At 39.1% G+C, this 22,121-nt stretch overlaps 1 protein-coding gene across 1 annotated transcript in view; it reads left to right on the top strand.

Annotated features, from left to right (window-relative positions):
* Positions 1-22,121, top strand: part of prim2 (DNA primase subunit 2) — a 70,332-nt gene that overhangs the window by 37,756 nt on the left and 10,455 nt on the right. The window contains exons 10-12 of the mRNA XM_058378670.1: positions 724-909; positions 20,421-20,547; positions 21,360-21,442. Coding sequence (XP_058234653.1) covers positions 724-909; positions 20,421-20,547; positions 21,360-21,442 — 396 coding nt within the window. The remainder of the gene's footprint in view (positions 1-723; positions 910-20,420; positions 20,548-21,359; positions 21,443-22,121) is intronic.

The raw sequence follows: 22,121 nt of genomic DNA on the forward strand, positions 1-22,121 counted from the left end.
TAGTCACTTGGAATTGTGCAACCAAGAGTTCCTGAGGAAATAATAGGTGAGCGTAATTTCTGAGTTCATTATAGTCTGTCTTCCTGCCTAAGTCTTCAAGTGTTTTCTGATCAAGACCCAAGCACAAAGCTGACCGACACAGCGGCAATTCAGAAATGGTGTGATTTGTCTCCAAGTGGTTCTATCCACAGTAGTCCCCTGGGGCACAGGCTCTCCACACAGATCTATCCCCAGCAGCAGTGAGCACCACCAAGCGACAATACTCCAACATAACATAAGTGATAACAGGAGCTCACTTTTTGCTTTGACTTTCCACAACATTAAATCCAACTGTCATTTTTTTTAATGAATGCGAATTTGTAATTATTAGTAAATTATTGTGATAGGAGTGGACAGTCATGTGGTTACAGTGTGGCAGTGGTTACTACAGGTTCTGTTAGCCCACATTACACCACCATGCTGTTGATTATTTTCCTATAACAACATGTCCTGTCAGTTGAGGAGTGGGGATTTTCACTATCTGCTCCACTCCGTGTCATCCTCCATTGTAATGCAGTGTGAGTAAATAGGGTGCTGTGTGAGACTGTAATATTGGGTTGTGAGGTTCTCATACTCTTGACTTAATAACATCACTCCACTCTATTCTGTGTCCTGATTGCTTGCTTAACCAGCAAGAATGTCTGCCAGGATCGCCTTTCATTCCTCCTTTTCTTCCTCTATTAGCTCTCCGCCAAGTCATTCCCTCTGTGCATGAGGCAGCTGCACAAAGCCCTCAGAGAAAACCACCACCTGCGCCACGGCGGCCGCATGCAGTACGGCCTTTTCCTCAAGGGCATCGGCCTCACGCTGGACCAGGCTCTGCAATTCTGGAGGTCTGAGTTTGTCAAGGGCAAAGTGGACACGGACAAGGTAAATATAACCGTGCCTTTTAACCCTCGCTTGCTCTTGCGCTCATTTAGCACCTTCTCCACTATCTGTATATTTCACACTCTTGTTGTGCTGATGTACGTCTCCCTGTTCGTCCTTCGATGATTCTGAAGTTTGGGTCACTCAGACAAATGAGAGCTCTCAGACTGTGAAGGGGATGCTGGAAATAATTTGGCACCCTTCCTCTGTGTCCTTAATTAAGAAGTTCTGGAGAATGCATTGTTTTTTTTTTTTGTGCCCATGGTACATTTAACAAGAAAATTACACTCCCTAGCTGAGTCCTCTGTTTGTCTCGCTATCTCACTCAGTGAGGGAATGTTTATTCCCAGTTGATTCTCAATCAAGGAGAAGCTAATGGCATTCACATCCTTACCTGAGAATGACTGTCCTGATGGGGATGCATTTGAATATATTTAGTTTCCCACCAGTCAGATACATGCATCCTGAAGGCAAGAAGAACTGCCTTCTCTAATGTTATGTATTGTAATTTTCTTGTTTCGTCCTGGGCTTTGTTCTGCAGCACTGTGCATGCAAGCAGTGCATTTCAATACAGAGTAAAATTAAAACAGTTTCACAATTAGTCATGGCGTATGATCAGATGATGTTCTGTTTGTGCATTAAAAAAAAAATACTGAGTAAATTGCTCTTTCGCATTATTACATTCTTATTATTGGTACTGCTATTATTTTAGACTTGTTTTAAATGGACAATTAATTCAGTAATCCTGTGAAACCATATGATTACTAGCTCACTGCTAGTACAGGATGAACAAATCTTTTTACCAGTGTATATAACTCCTGCGATCTGCTCAGTGTTAGTATCCAACGCTTAAATATCATCTTTCAGAAGAATGCAACCTCAGATGTCATGCATCAGAGTGTTTATTAACTACTCAAGGGAACATTTGTTATGCGTATATATTTCTCATACGCCTTATTTCTTTTCCCTCGATCATTCCGCAAGGCTATAATTTATGAATTAAGGAAACACAGTAGCACTTTGAAAAGGAAACTAATACCACAACCACAATGTGTTTTGTTTGTTTTTTTTTTTCTCTCTTTCCCATCCACCCCACCCCTCCAGTGTGCCGTTTTCTCTTATAAATAAGCATAATATTCTGCTAAATACATTATTCATGCCTGAGGCCACACTCATCGCAGCATGTCTATTGAGCCATACAGCTCCAGTAATGCTGTGATGGTTTGTTGCTTTCCACTGTGAATGGAGGTGAATATCTGCACCTGAAGTAATCTAAAACCAATAAACTGAACAATAGATCTGCGCACACTGCACTTCCCTTTCTCCATCTATGAAATGGTGTGCAATTTTCTGTGACAACATTGTAAAGGCAAAGGGGAGACAAATTAAGCTTGTTTTCCACAGAATGCTACATTTCCCATTTTGGCAGAAATAAGATGTCACTTTGTGTGACAAAAGCAATAAATGAAGATCAAGAGGACAGCAAGTTTGTAAATGTGTTTTCGGGCTGCGCTTTAAGAAAAGAAAAAAAATAGAAAAAGATGAACCACGGCATCACCATGGTTTCGCTAATTTAGAGTGACACCTTTAAGACGTGAGAATGTTTTATCATGTTTCACTGAGTACAAGCAACCTTTTCAAGAAAATAGATGGTGCTGACATTTCTCTTCTTGAAAAACTGAACAATGCTGTTTTTATTATGTAGATGAACTGCTACTGCTTCCGAGTAGCAAACAGCCTTTTTTTTTATTTTTTATTATTATTAAGCCTGTATATGCATGTTCAAATTATCGTCACGAGAAGTCTATTAATGAATGAAGCACACATTCACTTCATTAAAGCAGATGGCAGCCTAGGAGAACTTCCCTTCAGCATTCACATGGTGAAATTTTTGCCATTTTTTACTATATGTAGCTTTACAGACGTTCCTGTTTCCTGAAAGTGTTTCACTTTTCTTATTTCTAGAACAGGATTAAACGTATATAATAATAAAGTCTGGTTTCATCTGTGGGGGGGAAAGTGAAATGGGATCGTGAAAAGCAGCCCAGGAGCATGGCGGACATTTTGACAGCTGTTATCGGATTACAATCTTAATAGATTAGACTTGTGTCTGTTTCACTAGGACACGTAGCTATCTAACAGCTTAATCAAAGCATGACATTTATTCACTGTGAGGAAATCACTCTCGGTACGGTTTTAGATCCTTTAGCCCTAATGACTGTTTTTACTGCCGTGTTTGTTCAATTGGCTCCTTAACCATCATGAGCTTTTGCAGGCAGAAAGCCAGAGCAAGGTCAGAAATAGTGGAAATAAAAGCATTTCCACATCATTTGGTTTTAATTAAAGTTGAAGGGTCAAAGTATGTTATAGGGCAAGGGGTGTCAGACATGCGACCCGTGGCCTGCTGAAGGTTTTATTCCGGCACGCCAAATGAATTTATAATCCATGGTCTAAATGAAGCTTGTGTGCAAATGAAGGCTTTAAAAACAAAGAGTTAGTCTCTGTTATTCCAGTAGAGGGCCAAATAGAGCAATAAACTTGGGACTATAATCCTAAATACTGACCGAAAAAAACATTTATCCAGCCAACAGCCTACTTCCGTAAGTGCTTTATCCCGGTCAGGGTTGCAGTGGATCAGGAGCCTGTTCCAGGAAACACTGTGCATGAGATAGGAATACACCCTGAATAGGACTTCAGTACACTGTGCTAATGATGTGCAAGACCTCATTTGCAAGATGAATTATAATCCCAGTCATTTGTAGTTCAGTTTATTGCAGATGTATTTCATTACAAAACATTTCGAAGTGCTTTAAATGTTCCCCGACACTGTAGGGGTGGGGGGTTGACACATTTTGGAAAGAGTTTTCTTGGTAATTGATTGCATTGTGTTCATCTTCTTTGTTGGTGCTATGTGTAATCTGTTTATTCTTCAGAATGCACCAGGGAAAGGGTCAGTAAATGAACACACTAAGTGTAATGTGACCTATTACATAAAATAGATTTGACATCTGTGTCATAAGCAATGAAGCAGACCTTCACCAAAACCTAATTTTTTTTTATCTGTTATGGCTGTAATTTAGCCACAGTGACATCTGATGGGTTTTCCCCAGACCATCTCACAATTGTTGCCTTCTGTGACCGTTTCATTATACACACACACACACACACACACAACTTTTCCACTAGATGTATGTGGATTGTATACGCTGCTGTCTGTGACCTCTGTATCAAGGTGGTGGACAGCTCTATTTCGTTGTATACTGTATACTCTTGGCTAGAATGACAATTAAATTCTCTTTGACTCTCTTACCGTCCAGCAGATTAATGTGCTGTCAGATTATGACTCCCGAAAGATGGAATCCAGTTTAAAGCCAAAATTTGGGAGTGGGCTGAGCGAGAGAACAAATAAGCCATGCAGAATGGAAACCCCACATCCCTGTGAAGTGGAAAAGCAATTACATTTTCTGGTGAAATTGTGTCCTTGAGCTGTGTCAGTGTTTAAGCTTTGCGACACACTTGGTATCAGAGCTTTTCTCTAGGAGCATCATACTAACTCTTACAGGGTCTAAAGCCCAGGCCCTCCGAAGGGCTATGAACAGAAGGACTTAATATACATATGAATAATATAGTGAGGCTAAATGAGCTCATGCGTATCACTTACGAGTGAATCTCTGCAGCACAAAAGCGTCTCATTTAATAGCCTGAAAAATGTTGTATAATCCCGAACTCGATTACTGTAGACAGTTCTGTTCTAGAAATAGTATTTATTTAATGAAATTATTGATCTCATTTGATTGAACGGAAATGAAGCTGAAAATTTTAAATTAGACGTACAAGTTTTCGACATTTTAATCTCTAACGCCAGCCCTACGTATATGGAATGTATTTTCTCTTCCTTTCTTTTTCGAATGGTCAGTATTGAGCCATCGGAAATCCTCTCCTCTGAGATTTGAACAGTGCTATGAAGCACCGAGCGGTTTTTCCATGCCTCACTGTCAGCAATGAACAAGCCTCAGTTCAAAGAAGCATTTCGGCTTTGACTACCACTAAGCCACTTTCACACACTCAAAAGCAATCTAAGGCTGCGTGTTTACCCCACTCGGGCTCTCAGAGCTCCATCCGTTCCACAAGTCAGAGAAGGGGAAGAAATTATTCAGACATTCCTGTTCTGTAGCGGTCATGCGCCGCTACTCGCCAAAGTGGTCTATTTTTGGGGTGGCTGCATCTTCTCAGTGTGGCATCTCAGGTGTAACTCAGTGAGATCGCACTTCCCAAACACGCTCTGCCTTCAGAGGTACAGGATGGATGGATGTGCAGCTCCATGACTGATGTATGTGAGGTGTCTGAGATGGCAGAGCATGTCAAGAGCCACATTAATATTCCATTTCTGGTGGGGAGAAAATAACTTAAAAAAAAAAAAAAAAAACACCCTGTAACCTGTGTGATATTTGTGTTGGAAATAAAATGTGCAGCTCTCAGGGATTAAAAAAAAAACAGGAATGAGGAGCACATATCGTTAAGTTTGTACAAAAAGCATACAGTTTATGTATAAATAAAATATATAAAGGTTGCATTTATGTATTTATTTAGCAGAGTTTTTTCCTGAGACTGTCAGGAGAAATCAAATGCAAACTATTCTAGCTTTTTAAACGGTTCACTTTAAATGCAATTCACATTAAGCACACAGCAGAAGAATAGAGTAATGGGCAGAGATGGATGGATAGATATATAGCACAGTGTGGCTGGAACTAGACGGACAGATATACTTGGATAGATATAGAAAGAAATGGATTGATTAAAGGTTATAAATGGATGCATGGAGGGAGGTGATAGGACTGGATTGATGGATGGATGGATGGATATAAGTTATATAAGTTGAATACAGATGATGGATGGGAATGGATAGATATAGGTGGAGATGGTAGAGCTTGATGGATAAGTTGAATACAGATGATGGATGGGAATGGATAGATATAGGTGGAGATGGTAGAGCTTGATAAGTTGAATACAGATGATGGATGGGGATGGATGGATAAAGATATGGATGGATGCAAGGAGATGGGTAGATATAGATGGAGATGGTAGAGCTTGATGGATAAGTTGAATACAGATGATGGATTTATGGATGGATAGATATAGATGGAGATGGTAGAGCTTGATAAGTTGAATACAGATGATGGATTTATGGATGGATAGATATAGGTGGAGATGGTAGAGCTTGATAAGTTGAATACAGATGATGGATTTATGGATGGATAGATATAGATGGAGATGGTAGAGCTTGATGGATAAGTTGAATACAGATGATGGATTTATGGATGGATAGATATAGGTGGAGATGGTAGAGCTTGATAAGTTGAATACAGATGATGGATTTATGGATGGATAGATATAGGTGGAGATGGTAGAGCTTGATAAGTTGAATACAGATGATGGATTTATGGATGGATAGATATAGATGGAGATGGTAGAGCTTGATGGATAAGTTGAATACAGATGATGGATTTATGGATGGATAGATATAGATGGAGATGGTAGAGCTTGATAAGTTGAATACAGATGATGGATTTATGGATGGATAGATATAGGTGGAGATGGTAGAGCTTGATAAGTTGAATACAGATGATGGATTTATGGATGGATAGATATAGGTGGAGATGGTTGTACTGATGCATGGATATAGATGGCTATATGTAGTTGGCTGGATTAATGCATATTTATTGATAAAGATAAATGAGTTGGAGTTAGAGAAATAGAGAGAGATGAATAGGCATGTTGTCCATCACATAAATAGGCAGGTAGGGAGAGAGAGAGAGATGGATAGACATGGATATAGACTTGTACACACCCTGACAGGAGGTGAGACAAGTCTTTAGGTGTTTCTTTAAGGCATTTCGTCCAGATCACCGGAACTGCTGGCATTTTTTTTTTATTTCCCTCAGCGTTGCGACGAGCCGTGGATTTAAATCATTAGCTCAAGCTATTTAAGATGAAGCGCTAGAGTTGTATTGCTGTTTTGCTTTATTTTTCCCCTCTTACCGTCACTGATGTATATTAAAACCCTCATCCACTTAGCAGGGGTGCCACTGAAACACTTAGCAGGAGGGCCATTAAGGATTATGGCTTTTTTTTTTTTTTTTTTTTTAACAGCAAAGGTTCTTTATGTCCTCCCTGTGAATTAGTCACCCTGTAGAAAAGAAAAAGGGTAAAGTGGGTTTGTCACTTCAAGAACTTTCATTCGTACCCCATTTACCTTTCTTTTAGGCATATGATATAAATCCGTTTTGTGCGTCCCTGTGTGTGCGTCCCTGTGTGTGCGTCCCTGTGTGTGCGTCCCTGTGTGTGCGTCCCTGTGTGTGCGTCCCTGCCCCTGTTTGTGTGCGTCCCTGCCCCTGTTTGTGTGCGTGCGTGCCCCTGTTTGTGTGCGTGCGTGCCCCTGTTTGTGTGCGTGCGTGTCCGTTTGTGTGCGTGCGTGTCCGTTTGTGTGTGCGTGCGTGTCCCTGTTTGTGTGCGTGCGTGTCCCTGTTTGTGTGCGTGCGTGTCCGTTTGTGTGTGCGTGCGTGTCCCTGTTTGTGTGCGTGCGTGTCCGTTTGTGTGTGTGTGCGTGTCCGTTTGTGTGTGCGTGCGTGTCCGTTTGTGTGTGCGTGCCCCTGTTTGTGTGTGCGTGCGTGTCCGTTTGTGTGTGCGTGCGTGTCCGTTTGTGTGTGCGTGCGTGTCCGTTTGTGTGTGCGTGCCCCTGTTTGTGTGTGCGTGCGTGCCCCTGTTTGTGTGCGCGTGCGCGTCCCTGTTTGTGTGCGCGTGCGTGCCCCTGTTTGTGTGCGCGTGCGCGTCCCTGTTTGTGTGCGCGTGCGTGCCCCTGTTTGTGTGCGCGTGCGCGTCCCTGTTTGTGTGTGTGCGCGCGTCCCTGTTTGTGTGTGTGCGCGCGTCCCTGTTTGTGTGTGTGCGCGCGTCCCTGTTTGTGTGTGTGCGCGCGTGTGTGTGTGTGTGCGTGCGCGCGTCCCTGTTTGTGTGTGTGTGTGTGTGTGTGTGTGTGCGTGCGCGCGTCCCTGTTTGTGTGTGTGTCCCATTCTGAATTCAGTAAGAAGTTTGATTTTGTGTTAATAAATAATGATGAACTCTGTGGCTCCTATTCAGCTATCAGGTTATGACATCTCATAAATATTGCATGAAGCCCAGGTCTCCAAAAGCTCCTGTTCCGTATCACTGGCCTATGTCTTGTTTTTTCAGATTTGTGCTGTAGGCCAGGGATCCTTGCTTCTCTCTAGGCTTAACACTCGATCCATTGAGCTCTAAAAATCTGAGGTGTGTACAAAGGTGAAACTCATTACACTTGCTCATGCCTGCTGTAAAAACCTTCATAGCGTCTTATGCAAATGACGACCAAAGCAAGTCTAACTTTAAGCATGTTTGGAGCCCAGTTTGTGATGGCATACAGTGATATACAGAGCCATGAGCTCCAACTCGCTTGACATCACCGTACACTAGATAGAAACACAGATTGTTTGATTAACAAGCTGTCAAAACACATCATCTTTCTTTCTCTGACACTGACAGACTTGCATGTAAGCAAACACCCAGAGAAAGTGAGGAAAAAAGAGTGTTTGTGTTTTTGGATCACAAGAAAGACAGCTCGAACAAGGACGGAATGCACATGATGATGATATTTATTTGTAAATTGACAGCCAACGGTAAATGAGTACATTAATTGTGCTTCTAACTAGTCGAAGGCAAACGTGATATGATTGATTACTAAAATAAAACGAATGCATAACTGTGATTTAGCACATAATATACATTAAATTAGGCTACTTGAGTTTTAAAATGGCGACACTTATCTTTCTAAATAAAAAAACCTTACAGTCCCTGCTTCATTCCTGATCCTGGGTTACTGTCTGTGTGACATTTTTGCACATATTCTCACCTGGAACTTGTGAGATTCTTTCAGGTTCTCTAGTTTCCAAGCACCTCCCAGAAACATGTCAGTGGTGGACTGGCTAATCCAGGGTTTCTCACAAGCTTTGTGAGACTGGGATGGAAATGTCAATGTTAAATCCAGTTACCTTTTAATAATACACTACCAGTCAAAAGTTTGGACACACCTTCTAATTCCATGGTCTTTCCTGATGTTTAATTTCTACATCGTAAAACAATGCTGAAGGCGGCCAAAATACACAATAATGTCCTTTGAACAGTTGATATTGAGAGATATCTACTATCTCTAGATTACGGCTCTAAACTGAGGTGCTGTTAATTGGTGATTTCTGAGGCTGGTCACTCTAAATGAACTTCTCCTCTGCAGCAGAGGTAAGTTTTGGTCTTGCTTTACTGGGATGGTCTTCATGTGAGCCAGTTTCATCATGGTGCTTGATGGGTTTTGCAAATGCACTTGACAATACTGTTCTTACAAGAACTATTCCAGAACACCTGACCTTCGTGTCTTAAAATAACAACTGACTGTTTTTTGTTGTCGTTACATATGGATTACTTAAGTCCATGTGTGTTATTTCATAGTTTTGAAATCTCCAGTATTGTTCTAGAATATAGAAAATAAATCCCTAAACAAAAAACACTGAATTAAAAGGTGTGTCCAAACTTTTGACTGGTAGTGTGTATCTTAACAAAGCAAAGAACTATAATAATTATTAGAATTAAAACATAAAATGTCTTAAAATACTAATAAATTAAAATGAAATATTAATCATTTTTATCTTAACAAGCAAATAACTAAAGTAATAATTAGAATAAAAACATGAGGTATAAAAATGCTAGTAAATTAGAATAAAATATTAGAGTTAAATGTATAAAAATAATATTCTAACGGCAATGTTTTATTGGCCTCAACTTATTGATTAGTCATGTCATGTGATAATAGTTTGAGTACAGCTATGATTGAATTAATCAGTCCCTCCAGGAGTAATTATGTGATTGTTGTGGCCACAAAAAATTGATTTTTGCTTCAGCTTTTTAAAAAAAAAAAATGTATTTATGATGCAAGTTTCCTGAGTTCTTTTTTTTTGCAGAAAACTACTTGAGTTGGTAAAATTCCAAGCACAGGAGGATTCTTCTTTTGAACTACTAGCAGAAGACACATACTGCATACAATTACTTGCTATAGCTGTACCGAGGTTCCACGTTCACGTGAATTAAAGAGGGATTTGGCTGAATGTGTCTTCTGGTGATGTGTCACAATGTGTCTTGGACCAAATCTGCAGGAAATCTGTGGTAATTTTGAAAAATTGAAAGCTCCTCTGAATATTGTCGAGTCTGCTGGATTTTGTGCTTATTTCTGAGTTTGCAAATTAACAAAAATCCTGGAGGGCCTGATGAATGATTTTACCTGAACACGAAATACATGGCATGCAGAAAGTAAAGCCAAATTGCAGAAGGAGAGGGGTTCCAAGGAAGGAGAGGGGTTGTCTTAGTAGTGAAGACTAAACAATGTTTCCCAGTGATTACATTAATAAACTGATAACTTGACTGATTAACTTAAATGATTCAGGTCATTTTAATAATTTTAATATTACACAAAGATTAGAGGAGTAAATAGAAAATGCAGTTTTTAAAATGATTATTTATTTAATTTTTTATGAGAAAAAAGCTGTCTAAACCTGCCTGGATGTATGCAAAAAAGTAATTGCCCCCTTATTGCCAAACCATGAATGAACTATGATTAAAGGCAGGTGCCTTTATCCAGAGCAATTTATATTTTCTCTCATTGTATACAACTGAGCAATTGAGGGTTAAGGGCCTTGCTCAGGGGCCCAGCAATGGCAGCTTGGTGGACCTGGGATTCGACTTTGCAACCTTCCAATTAGTAGTCCAACACCTTAACCACTAAGCTACCACATCCTTCCATCCCACATACCAGTAAATTTTACTTAAATGCCACACCCAGGCCTGATTACTGCCAGACTTGTAGAATCAAGAAATTACTTAACTAGAACATATCTGACAAAGTGAAGCATGCTGAAAGAGCTCAAAAATCAACACATCATGCCCAATCTAATGAAATTCAAGAACAGATGAGAAACAAAGTGTCTGGAAAGGGTCACAATGCCATTTCTAAGGCTTTGGGACTCCAGCGAACTACGGTGAGAGCCATTATCCACAAATGGAGAACACTTGCTCACAGCGGTGAACCTTCCCAGGAATGGCCGGTATACCAAAATTACTTCAAGAGCGTTCCTCATCCAGGAACTCGGCAAAAAATACTTTTTCACAGCACTGTATATTTGTAATGACAAATTTTCCCCTGTAAATAGCACTTTTAATAGATGGATGTTAGTTTTAATTAAACTGAATACGCGCTATGAGTTAATTGAGGGAATTTTAATGAAACTGGAACAGTGTTTAGCGTAATTATAAAGACAGATGATTTAGGACATACTGTGGCAGTTATGAAGAAAGACTTTGCACTGATCTAGCTGGAAGAGTTTCTTATCTGTGAGAGATGAATCATGTTGAGCTTTTGATTTAGAGACTCATGCGGTATGAAACATCCTAAAATAGACTTCTGTAAATATGCAAATCGGCCTGGATATACTTTAGCAAAGTCAGTTTTTAAAGTCAGCATGTATGTTCCACTTTTATCTTTTAACTCTTATTGCCTGTATTTATCTGTATTCTCAAATCTACAATCTCTGCCTTGTTGCACATTGCTCAGCTTGGGTCCAGAGTAAATAACACTTTTTCCTTAAATGCTTTCAGACTGCATTTATTAGTGAATGCTCCGGAAACACATCATGTCCTGCTGTTACATGAACGATTCAGAATGACCTGCTGAAGCACGGAAATGATAAAAGCTGCCGTTTTCTTTTTTTGTACTACGTACACCGCTAAAAAGTTCCTTTTGCTTTTGCATAATGAAATGTGTTGGTGCACGACCAACTGGAAGATGTTTTCAGGGGTTAATTCCTCTTTGATATACTTTTTTATATCAAATCGATTTACTATTGTAGTTTTGAATTGATTAAAAAAGGAGTTGAGATGAGAAGTTAGTTCCTGTTATCACTTACATTATTGCTGCTATAAACAGACATTCCCTCTCCAGCTTCTTTTTATTCTCAATTTTCCCCCTCTTGAATTTAATAAGAGAATAAAAAAAAAAGTTTGTGTTACAGAGAAATGGAAATGTTCTGTCCTGAAGGACTTTTTCATGCCTTTAAACTTGCTGACTATTACAGAGCGCTGACATTGGAGACTAAACAATTTAATCAAAGTTATTTATTCATTCATTTATTTATTTATTTATTTATTTATTTAGACCATTAATCAGTTTATTTATTTATTTATTTATTTTATTTATTTTTTTTTTTTTATTAAAATGTATTATTTTTGTGTTTAATTTCTAATAAGTGTTTAGGCTTTCAAGCCTATTTTTAGCTTAAACTTTAACAGCTAAAAAAATCTCATAATACAGAATGGCCTGAATGGTGTGTCTTTGGTGTTAAAACTTGGCTTTCAATTAGTTAAACAACAAAGTGTATAGAAAGTGATGGCATGACATCACATATAGGTGTAGATACTGGGGTGCGGAGCATTGTGTTAAATGGACAAGAATAGTTGAGGAGTAAAAAAAATACAAATCAAAGCTTGTTCAGCTCTTCTTGTTTAACTGTTAGAGTCCGAATCTTGACCAGTAATGTCTAATTCTCCTTTAAGTATTCCAAAGGAACATTTTTCTCAAAATGTTATGTGAATATAAAAAATTATGATTATAGGGTAATTTAGCAATTTCAAATAACCTTTCCTGTGAAAGCATTATGTTGGCATTTTCTTCTGAGAGGAGGGAGGTGCTCATGACTAGAGGATTTCATTTTTATATAGAATGCAATGCTTCTTAATGTCACGTCACCAGGCAATCAGAGCTCAAAACGGGGCTGATTTAAATGATGTAAATGCTCATTATATGCTTAATTGGAAATCTGTGTTTGTCTTTAATACCTGGCTTATCCGCTTAGTGGATCTGTACCTTTTTGTTTATATTGCATGTAGCATTTTCTTATGGTGTCCCTTGTTCTTTATCCCACTGAGACAGACTGTAATTTATGACAGAAACTTAGCTTCCCCTCCCCAGTGTCAAGAAGGTAAGTGGAGTACAAAGAGCTGCGGCTGGGACAAAAGCGCCTGCACTGTTGCTAATGGCTGCTGGAGTTGTACACGCAATCCCCCTCACCAGCTGCCTGGTTAATTAGAGCGCCGATCCCCTCGAGAGCATTCTTCCTGCACGAAGCAAATCTGGCTCCTCCATCATTCGACCTGTCCGTGTTTACACAGTCGAGTCCAAACACCCCTCAATGGCTTAACCATGCTAATTGACACATGGAAGAGTGGAGGATGTGCCAGGCAGGATGAGAGAAGGACCACTATGTATTCTGATAAACAAGCTAGATACGGTGTTGTTGACAGTCTTTTTTAGGGGTTCAAGCACAAACGGCTGGAGCTGTTGTTTCTTATTCTTTTTCTCCACAAAAAGAATCCTACAGACCTAACTGTAAGATGTAGAGGTGTAAAACTTGATTTTGCTCCCACAATTAAGGCAAGCAACTGGACCTAATTAGATCATTAATCTACAGAGGATTTGGTGCTAATTTGCATAATATGAAAAACTAGTCATAGGATCTTTGCAGAATTTGAATAAAAACTTGCCAATTAGAATCTGAACCTTAATAATTGAGCAAAGCATGTTGTGAACATTTTTAAACACTGTGGCCATCACAGTCAAGGCAGTCAAGCTTATGACTGGTATCATGGAATTGATTGCAGTTCATATACAGGACAGGATTTTGAAGTCAAATGGTTAAATGCGATGGGTGATGGGTGGTGTTAAGGTCAGACAACTATCAGGAAATTTGGTGTATTTCAGTGGTGTTTTAATCTCTAACAGGAATCTGATGAACACTTGGTTACTTGGTCTACATGGCCACTATTAACTAGTCAGATCTCAGCAGGCGTCTGACATGATCAGCACTGCACTAATCTGAAAATCTTGATGTACCTTGGCAAGGACAGGCTACTGGAGGAGATATTTACAGCAGATACATGGAGCCCACAGATCAGATGTTTTTTTCTAGAGAACAAAGTGATCAATCAAACATTACACCTCCAACATGAAATATCTGATGAAAAATTAAACTTGTTTTTGGATGCTGGATTTTAAGAACTAGCTCAACCTATGTAAATATTTCTTTAAGTAGACTTTACGCTAGAATAATTCACACCTCCAGTGTCCAGTTTCCAGCCTAGAATGGAGGCAGCCTTCGTGATTAGCTTACTCAGATCTTTGCATCGCCAGCTCCGGATGCTGCTCAATCCCGCTGATTACAGCAAAGAATACTTTTGCAGCCACAGACTGGTAGATTTCCTCCAACACTGAAGGATCTAAGTTTCCACAGGAAGTAGAGTCGTACCCTGTTTGTTGACTGCTTTGCTTTTGGTCCTCTAATCCAGTCTGTTGTTGAGGAGGACACCAAGATATTTATAATTGTTAACCACCATAATTTCTACTCCCTTGATGTAGATGGGCTGGGCTACCACCATTCTTCATCCTGTTATGCACCACAGGGTCCCTGGTCTTGAACATGTTGAGTAGCAATTTGTTATTCTCACACCACTTCACAGTTCTGTCCACCACCATCCTGTACTCCATCTCCTGCCCATCCTTCCCCAACAGTGTCAACAGAGAACCTGCAAGTGGTATGACTGTGTTGTACTGGCAGTCTGAGGTGTAGAGTGTGTACAGGAACGGACACAGAACAGGCCCTTGTGGTGTTCCTGTACTACTCACCACCTGTTCAGAAATGCTGCTACCCAATCTAACAAACTGGGGCCTGTCACACAGGTGGTCCATGATCCAGGATATGGTGGCTTAACATGGGGTTCAACATAATGGGGATATGGTAGCTTAATAGTTAAGGTGTTGGACTACTTATCCCTCAATTGCTCAATTGTATAAAGTCTCTTTGGGTAAGAGCATCTACCAAATGCCAGAAATGTTCATGTAAAATGGCATACCCTTGCAGTGCAGCAATGCAATATACTGTATCCCATCAGTATCACACGCAGGATTGCTGTTATCTGAATATCAGCTGTGATTTGGTGTAGTCATGAAGCGGCAGACTGAGAAATTGGAGAAAGTGACATTATGGATGCAATATGGTTCAGTTCACTCCATGCCTATGAATCGAAATGGATCTAGAAGCAGCCACATTCACTCACTGATACACAGCCAGTTAGCTGGATAGCTAGTTTCCACTGACATTCCTTTTAAAGGTAAAATTAGCTTCCTTTCTTACTTTTCATTGTCAACTTATGTGCTTTCATATTTTAAGTCAAACGTTATATTCATGAAAATTGTATCACTTCCAGTGCCACTAATGCCCATAACACTACCATAGTAACCGTTTTGAATAAAGAAATGGAATTTTTAAATTTATTAATGTTTTATTTATATATCTTACAACATGTTACAGAATATTAACAGACACGCACTGCCTGATGTACAACAACAGGGAATACAAAAGCAAAAATATACCCAAGACGACAAGCACAGAGCACCGCATCACAGATCAGAATAAACAATTGAATCAATAGATACTGGGGAGTCACCTATACACCTCTAGGAACACGATCATACCAACCTGCAGGAAAGAAGTGGAATTTTAAATTGTGAATGTAGACAAGCAGAGCGATACAGTGATGCACATTAAAACCTCCCAGTGTGGTTGTACTAAATATAAGCACTCTTGGAGCGCCACTCGACCAATCAGATTAATGGACCGGAACTAACTGTTGTACAAGACATGCATATGTTACATTTAGTTTTTTTTTTTTTAAAACAACTCATTATGTCAAAAAGCGCTTTTATGACTTGGTATAAGCCTGAATGTACGTGTGAATTTACACAACAAAATGCTTTTCTTCTGTAATTTTTTTATAGTGTTTTCATTATTATGAATACTTTAGTAATATTTACTTAAACAGTGCTAATAGAAATACACTATATGTAATGATGGATGAAAATTGTAGTGGTCACATGGGAGGAATAATACATGCTATAGAAATCAAACATTTAGAGCAATAATCAATCTAACTCTATTTTTTATTTATTTATTTATTTATTTTTAATTATTTATTTATTTATTTAAGTTAAAATGAGAAATAACTTGTGTTTTAGCTCCAAGATCTCTCCCAGGTTAGCTCTCGCCAGAGATTTTAAAAGCTTTTGCAAACAAGACCAGAGCTTTGTAAACAATAGACAGAGCGCCATAATGACAGTTCTGCAGTATAGAAAGGGCATGATGATGAACGATCACACTCATCCTCCCATTACTTCCATTACCATTTATAGTAAAGTGCACCACTAAGGCTGATCTGGCAACATGACAAGCAGGAGAAGGAAGATAAATGTGTCTGCATGCTTTCTGCTTAATTGTTGGTGAGAAGGTCTTACATGCTTAATGCTCGGTGCTCTAGGATTTTGTAGAAGCCTTTACTGAGAACGCTTTTTAATGCACCTTTAGCACAAACACTTGCATTCAGGTGTTCTGAAGATTTCTACCCGTTTCTGATTCCACCAATCTTCAGATTTCCACCAATTATGTGTCTTCTTCTCTTCTGTGTTTTTTGTGGCTTTTTCTCTTCTCATTAGGTCCTTCTCCTCTCCTCTCCTCTGTCTTTGCTTCTCTTCTCTTCTATTCTCTTTTCAGTCTTCTCTCCTCTTTTCAGTCTTTGCTTCTCTTCTCTCTCCTCTCCACCTTTAAAGCGTATGACTTTGTTTTTATGTCAGTAAAAGTTTCTCCTTGTGTAAAGGTTTAAATGAAATAGAATGATTTAACAGCATTAACGTGTAGAAACTCAGTAGCAGGTCGTACATTATTGAAAATGGACCGCGTTCGTTGGCAGTCATGTGACCTCCTGCGTATATTCGAGGAGCACACAAGCACAATGGGGATGATCTGATTTATTTGTAGGTGTGAGTGTGACTGGGGTTGTGTGTGTGTGATTTTCTCCGGTGGCTTGAATCCTAGCTGCAGTCCCACAGGGCACAATATAAATTCAGTGAGCTCAGTTACTGTTTTTCTGACCCAATTACTTGCACACTCCAGCACCTAATCCTTTTAGTAGAAGCAGTGGACTTTTAGGGGGTTATTTTTTTCCGCCCCATCCCCGCCAAATGATGAACTTTTATGAATTATGATGGTGTGAGTATAATCCTTATGTATTTGGCAGCTATTGCTGGACATTTAATATTACAATTTACATCAAATGCTGCTCTAATGTGTATATATCACATGTATATATTAAATACATTTTTTGTTGTTCTATAGTTCTTTGAGCTGAAATGCATAAAACATCTCGTCTGTGAGAATTTGACAGATTGTTAAAACAGATGCTAACTCTCAGACACACATAATCCTGCTGTCTCACAAGCGTCTCCCGGCCTGCCGCTGATTCAGAGCAGCCAGTGCCAGGAGTCTTTTACATGACTTACATGGTAATTCATGACCAATTATCTCGCCAATTATTTCATTCCGGATTTTTCCAAGCTTCAGCTCGAAATACGTACGTAATGCCACCGATGCGCATTTGCATACATTACATTAAAGGGGCAACTGTTGATGTTAATACAGCAATTAGTTTCCTTTTTAATGAGCTCAGCATACAGGGAAGGAAGGAGAAAGACCACATCCTTATGTGACTGTGTGCTTCTAGTGGCAGAAGACTTGAGAAAATTGCACTTGGTACAATTCTTTCCCTTTTTTTGTGCTGCTACGTGGTTTAATCTTCTTACGCTCCAAAGCTCGACCTGAGCTACGCTTGGAGAAAAAGTGTCTAAGTCACAAATGTAGCTTTCACAGTATTTCTCACCTACATTTACGACATGTGGCAGACCTCTTCTCAGGCTTTTCAAACAAGAGCCTTGCTAAATCCATCAACTATTCAAGCCCTATTAATACAGATAGGTTGATTTTATTGCCTCTTTAACGCCACTCCGCTTGAAGTCACCTTGCCTAGTTTGCGGGTTTTATTGTACTTCTAATGGCTTCTGAGTGCCGGGAAATGAAGAACACTCACTTGCAGGCCTGACAACCAGCAGATGGAGGCTGGATTTTTCAGTTTGGACGGTTCTGTGAATGTGTGTGATTGGTTTATTGAGTTCAGCGCTGAGATTGAGTGCAGTGACCCTTGTCGAATGCTAACACTGTAATGGTTTCTTAAGCATATGCAATATCTCTCAAGTCAGGCAGTGCACACATTAGAGTTTTCTTTTAGCCATGAAATAAAACTCTAATGCGTAGAAAGGTAGATTTTTTTTTTTTTTTTTTTACATTAGGGTTTTGATTGGCACTATAATAACCTTGTGAGGGTGATGTCTCACAATCACTGCCATCACATTTCTTATCTAGCATGCAGTAATGATTACTTTTATCCTGTCTGCAGCTTTTTATAACTTATTTCTCTGATTTAAATGTCTAAAGACTTGCATGGCTGTGAGTCACCCTAGTATATTATTATCATTAATTATTCTAACAGAATTTGCAGTCCTAAAAATTCATGGAAAATGGCACTTTATTCTCTAGATCTGGAAAAGTTTTGAAAGTCTTGGACTTTTTCATTAACCTCGATATTATCATCGCCGTTCAAAGTTCCTGACTGTGGTGCAATATAAAAAAAAGAGTCATGACATGATGTAACATTAGGGGTCTATTCAAAATTATTAATAAATAATATAATCACCATTTAATTTGATTCACAATGCTGGCTTCACAATTTGATTCAGTTGATTGTCTACGAAATATTAATGAAGAAAGATTATGTCTAAAAAGGCTCAGTATTTATTCCTGAATGAGGAACAATGCAAAATGTGAATTTTGTCTGTATAAATCTAAACAAATCAAAGATTGTATCCAAACAGGGTTATAGACAAAATGTACTACAGGATAGAACTTAGAAATTCTCTTATGTTAATTGAATAAATAAAAAAAGAGTCTCTGACCTGGGGAAAATGGTCATCTCAAGCATCTGAGGCATCATTTGAACCAGGAATAGAGCTCCAAAGTCAGCTGAAATGCCTGCCTTCCATTGCATTTGACCGCTACTGATTCGCTATATTTGATGCCTGTAATGTGTTTGTGTAATCATATAAACAGTAATATAGTCAGTGCGGTCATTGTGATTCAAAACTGTTCTACTGGTGCAGGCTGTCTCGATCATGTGACCAGCAAGCTCTCTATATATTAACTCTATGGGTTGTATAAATCAGGACTCCTAGGGATCAAACTGTGCAATTGCTTTGATGCATAATTAATAAAATGCGCATTGCTATGATATGATATCGCTCATTTCATTCCAGTCACGTTTTTTTTTGCATTGCAGCCCTGTGTAATGTGTACAGAAGTTTGTTTAGAGAATAAATGTACAGATGAGGAAGTTCAGGCTCACTTTTTGGCATCATCATGGGTCCTCTTAACAGATGTCACAAAGTAGAGTACTTTTTTTATTTTTTATTTTTGTCAAACCATCACCACCACATAATAAAATATACCGAATAGCAGAAGTTTTGATGCTGGGGGTGATTTATTCATGGCACAGTCTGTACATTCAAGAAACCTATCGGCGATAGTTGTGTCAAGTGAAACACCCCTACATTTAAGCCCTCTTTCCCTGACACATCCCTAACACATCAACAGCAGTGAATTAGAAGCTCGTGTAAAATACCACAGCAGTGTAAACACGAACGATATGAATCACTTTCTCAGTCACTGATTGGTGAGAAGCGAGTAGGCTAAGCAAAATAGCAAATACAGCATGATTACAGACTTGACACATGACAAACATAGCAATCATGAATGTTATTTCCTATATACTTTACATATCTTTACACTGAATGTGTCCTTATGTGCATGAGTAACAGTTTTATTCCTATAATGCCTCCCTGTGCTATAAAACTCAACCATAATGCTTTCATAAAATAATGCAGAGTCCCTGACAGGCATTAGAATTTGTTTTAGCTCACACGTTCAATATTGGGACCAACCTGATTAAATCTCTAAATCATGTAAATGTTTGTACTCCTGTGGCAAATGGAATGGTTTATTCAGGAAAATATAGTAGTATAGAAGTTATGGCAAGGAAATGTGTTCTGATTTTCCACTGATAAAACAGATTGGTTACCGGATACACTTGTGTGTGCCTGAAGGTGGTTGAATAGAGACATGTGCGAGAGAGTGGACACATGATCCATAATCCAGTCGCAGCTATCTGTAGTTTGGCAACACCACTGTAGCAGGTCTCTGTTAATAGCTCTATTTTTCATAGCGGAAAGCACCCTGCCACAATCCTATTGATGGACGACTATGTCTCTTTCACCCCCAGCTTCACCGCTCATGGCCCACAACTCTTCTCCCATGGCCCTCTCCGTGTTCACGTATGTTCTGTTCTCCATCTGACACGATTCTCTCTCTCTCTCTCTCTCTCTCTCTCTCTCTCTCTCTCTCTCGTTTGCTCCTCAGTTTGACAAAGCATATGCCTACAGCATCCGGCACATGTTTGGGAAGGAAGGCAAGCGAACAGACTACACGCCCTACAGCTGCATGAAAGTGATTTTATCCAATCCGCCCAGCCAAGGCGACTACCACGGTGAGCAGAGTTCTTTTAACGATGAATCACAATGCTCTGTTAGGGGGGGATATATATATATATATATATATATATAAAATGACCTGAAAATAAAAATGGATCATGTCCTGAAGGGGGGAAAAAAAGAAAGAAATTGATAATTACATATCGCAAAACCAGAATGACTGGAATAATAATTACTGTGTTAATTATATAAAGAAAAAAAGGCATAGAGATGTGTGGGTATATGAAAATCACCAGCGACGTGGTGGCTTGGCTTGACACAAAGTGGAGTTACCCCAAAGTTGATCATTTTCCAAATAATTCCAAAATTTAAAATTTTCATATATCACAGCACTTTGCCAATGATTACAATTAAAAATTTGTTAATGAAGGACATGACATTCACTGTTCCCGTTATCACTTATAGCAGTTGTAAAGAGCAGCTATAAAGATTTGTTCCTTTTTTCTTTCATTACTTCCTGGAAGATCTTGAAATAGAAACATGGAACATTTTCTCAGTGTTACAAAGCACTGACCATGGAAACATAGAAACTTCTTTTATTAGTGTTGAATAACGACGACACACACACACACACACACACAAAGAGTGGTTGATCATGCAAAGCATTAAATTACCTTATTTTGTTGTGTATCTGTGTATATGTTGATTTAGTTGTGTGTATACATAAACATATATAATGCACACACACAACTAATCTACATCTGCAACATCTGATTATCAATTTTAATGACACTGTGGTAAAAACCTTTCTAATCTCAGTCAGTCTAATCTTTGCATTTCTCCTGCAATTCTCATGTTCTCCTCTCAGGATGTCCATTCCGCCACAGTGACCCTGAGCTGCTGAAGCAGAAGCTGCAGTCATATAAACTGTCTCCTGGTGGGATCGTACAGGTGGGCGCACACACACACACACACACACACAGCCACCTGTGTCATATTAAAACATTAGACACAGGATAAAGGCGGCTGTCCTCTATATGAATACTCCAACGGCTTTAAAGCTGAGCTCAATGTCATTTGCTGCTGTTTGTTCAACTGAAAATAACGCACTAGGATATGCACGTGCAAATGTTCCGCAGCCGAAAAACGCCTTCACAAGGAGTTGATTTTATAAGCGAAGTGAAACGACCTCGGCTGCGACTATAAACAGGAAAGCACCAATCTATCCTGATTCATTTTGTTGGTAGAAACAGGATGTTGACCCAGTGCTCTCGTGTTTCTTGGCAGTTATGTTACTGTCACCTAAGTAATATGAAGTGAATTTATGAGCTTAATGCGCTTTAAAAATGCCTCATAAATGTTTTTTAGTTGTCAGTAGCTAAACCTCGTGTTTGCCGTTTAAATAGCTTGCGTTGTGTACTTCACAGTTGCATTAAAATGAACCTTAAATTGTTCCATGATTAGTGCAACACTGGATGGCAGAATAAAATGGTCATTTTTAGTCCCCAGACACTGTTTACCAATATTAACTAGTAACAATCGGACACAATTCTGCCATTAGTCTTTCAAAAATGTTTATAGCATTTTACATCCAGCTTAGTAATTGCATCAGGCTGTTGTCATGACAACA

The sequence above is a fragment of the Hemibagrus wyckioides genome, linkage group LG03, assembly GCF_019097595.1.
Source record: "Hemibagrus wyckioides isolate EC202008001 linkage group LG03, SWU_Hwy_1.0, whole genome shotgun sequence".
NCBI lineage: Eukaryota > Metazoa > Chordata > Actinopteri > Siluriformes > Bagridae > Hemibagrus > Hemibagrus wyckioides.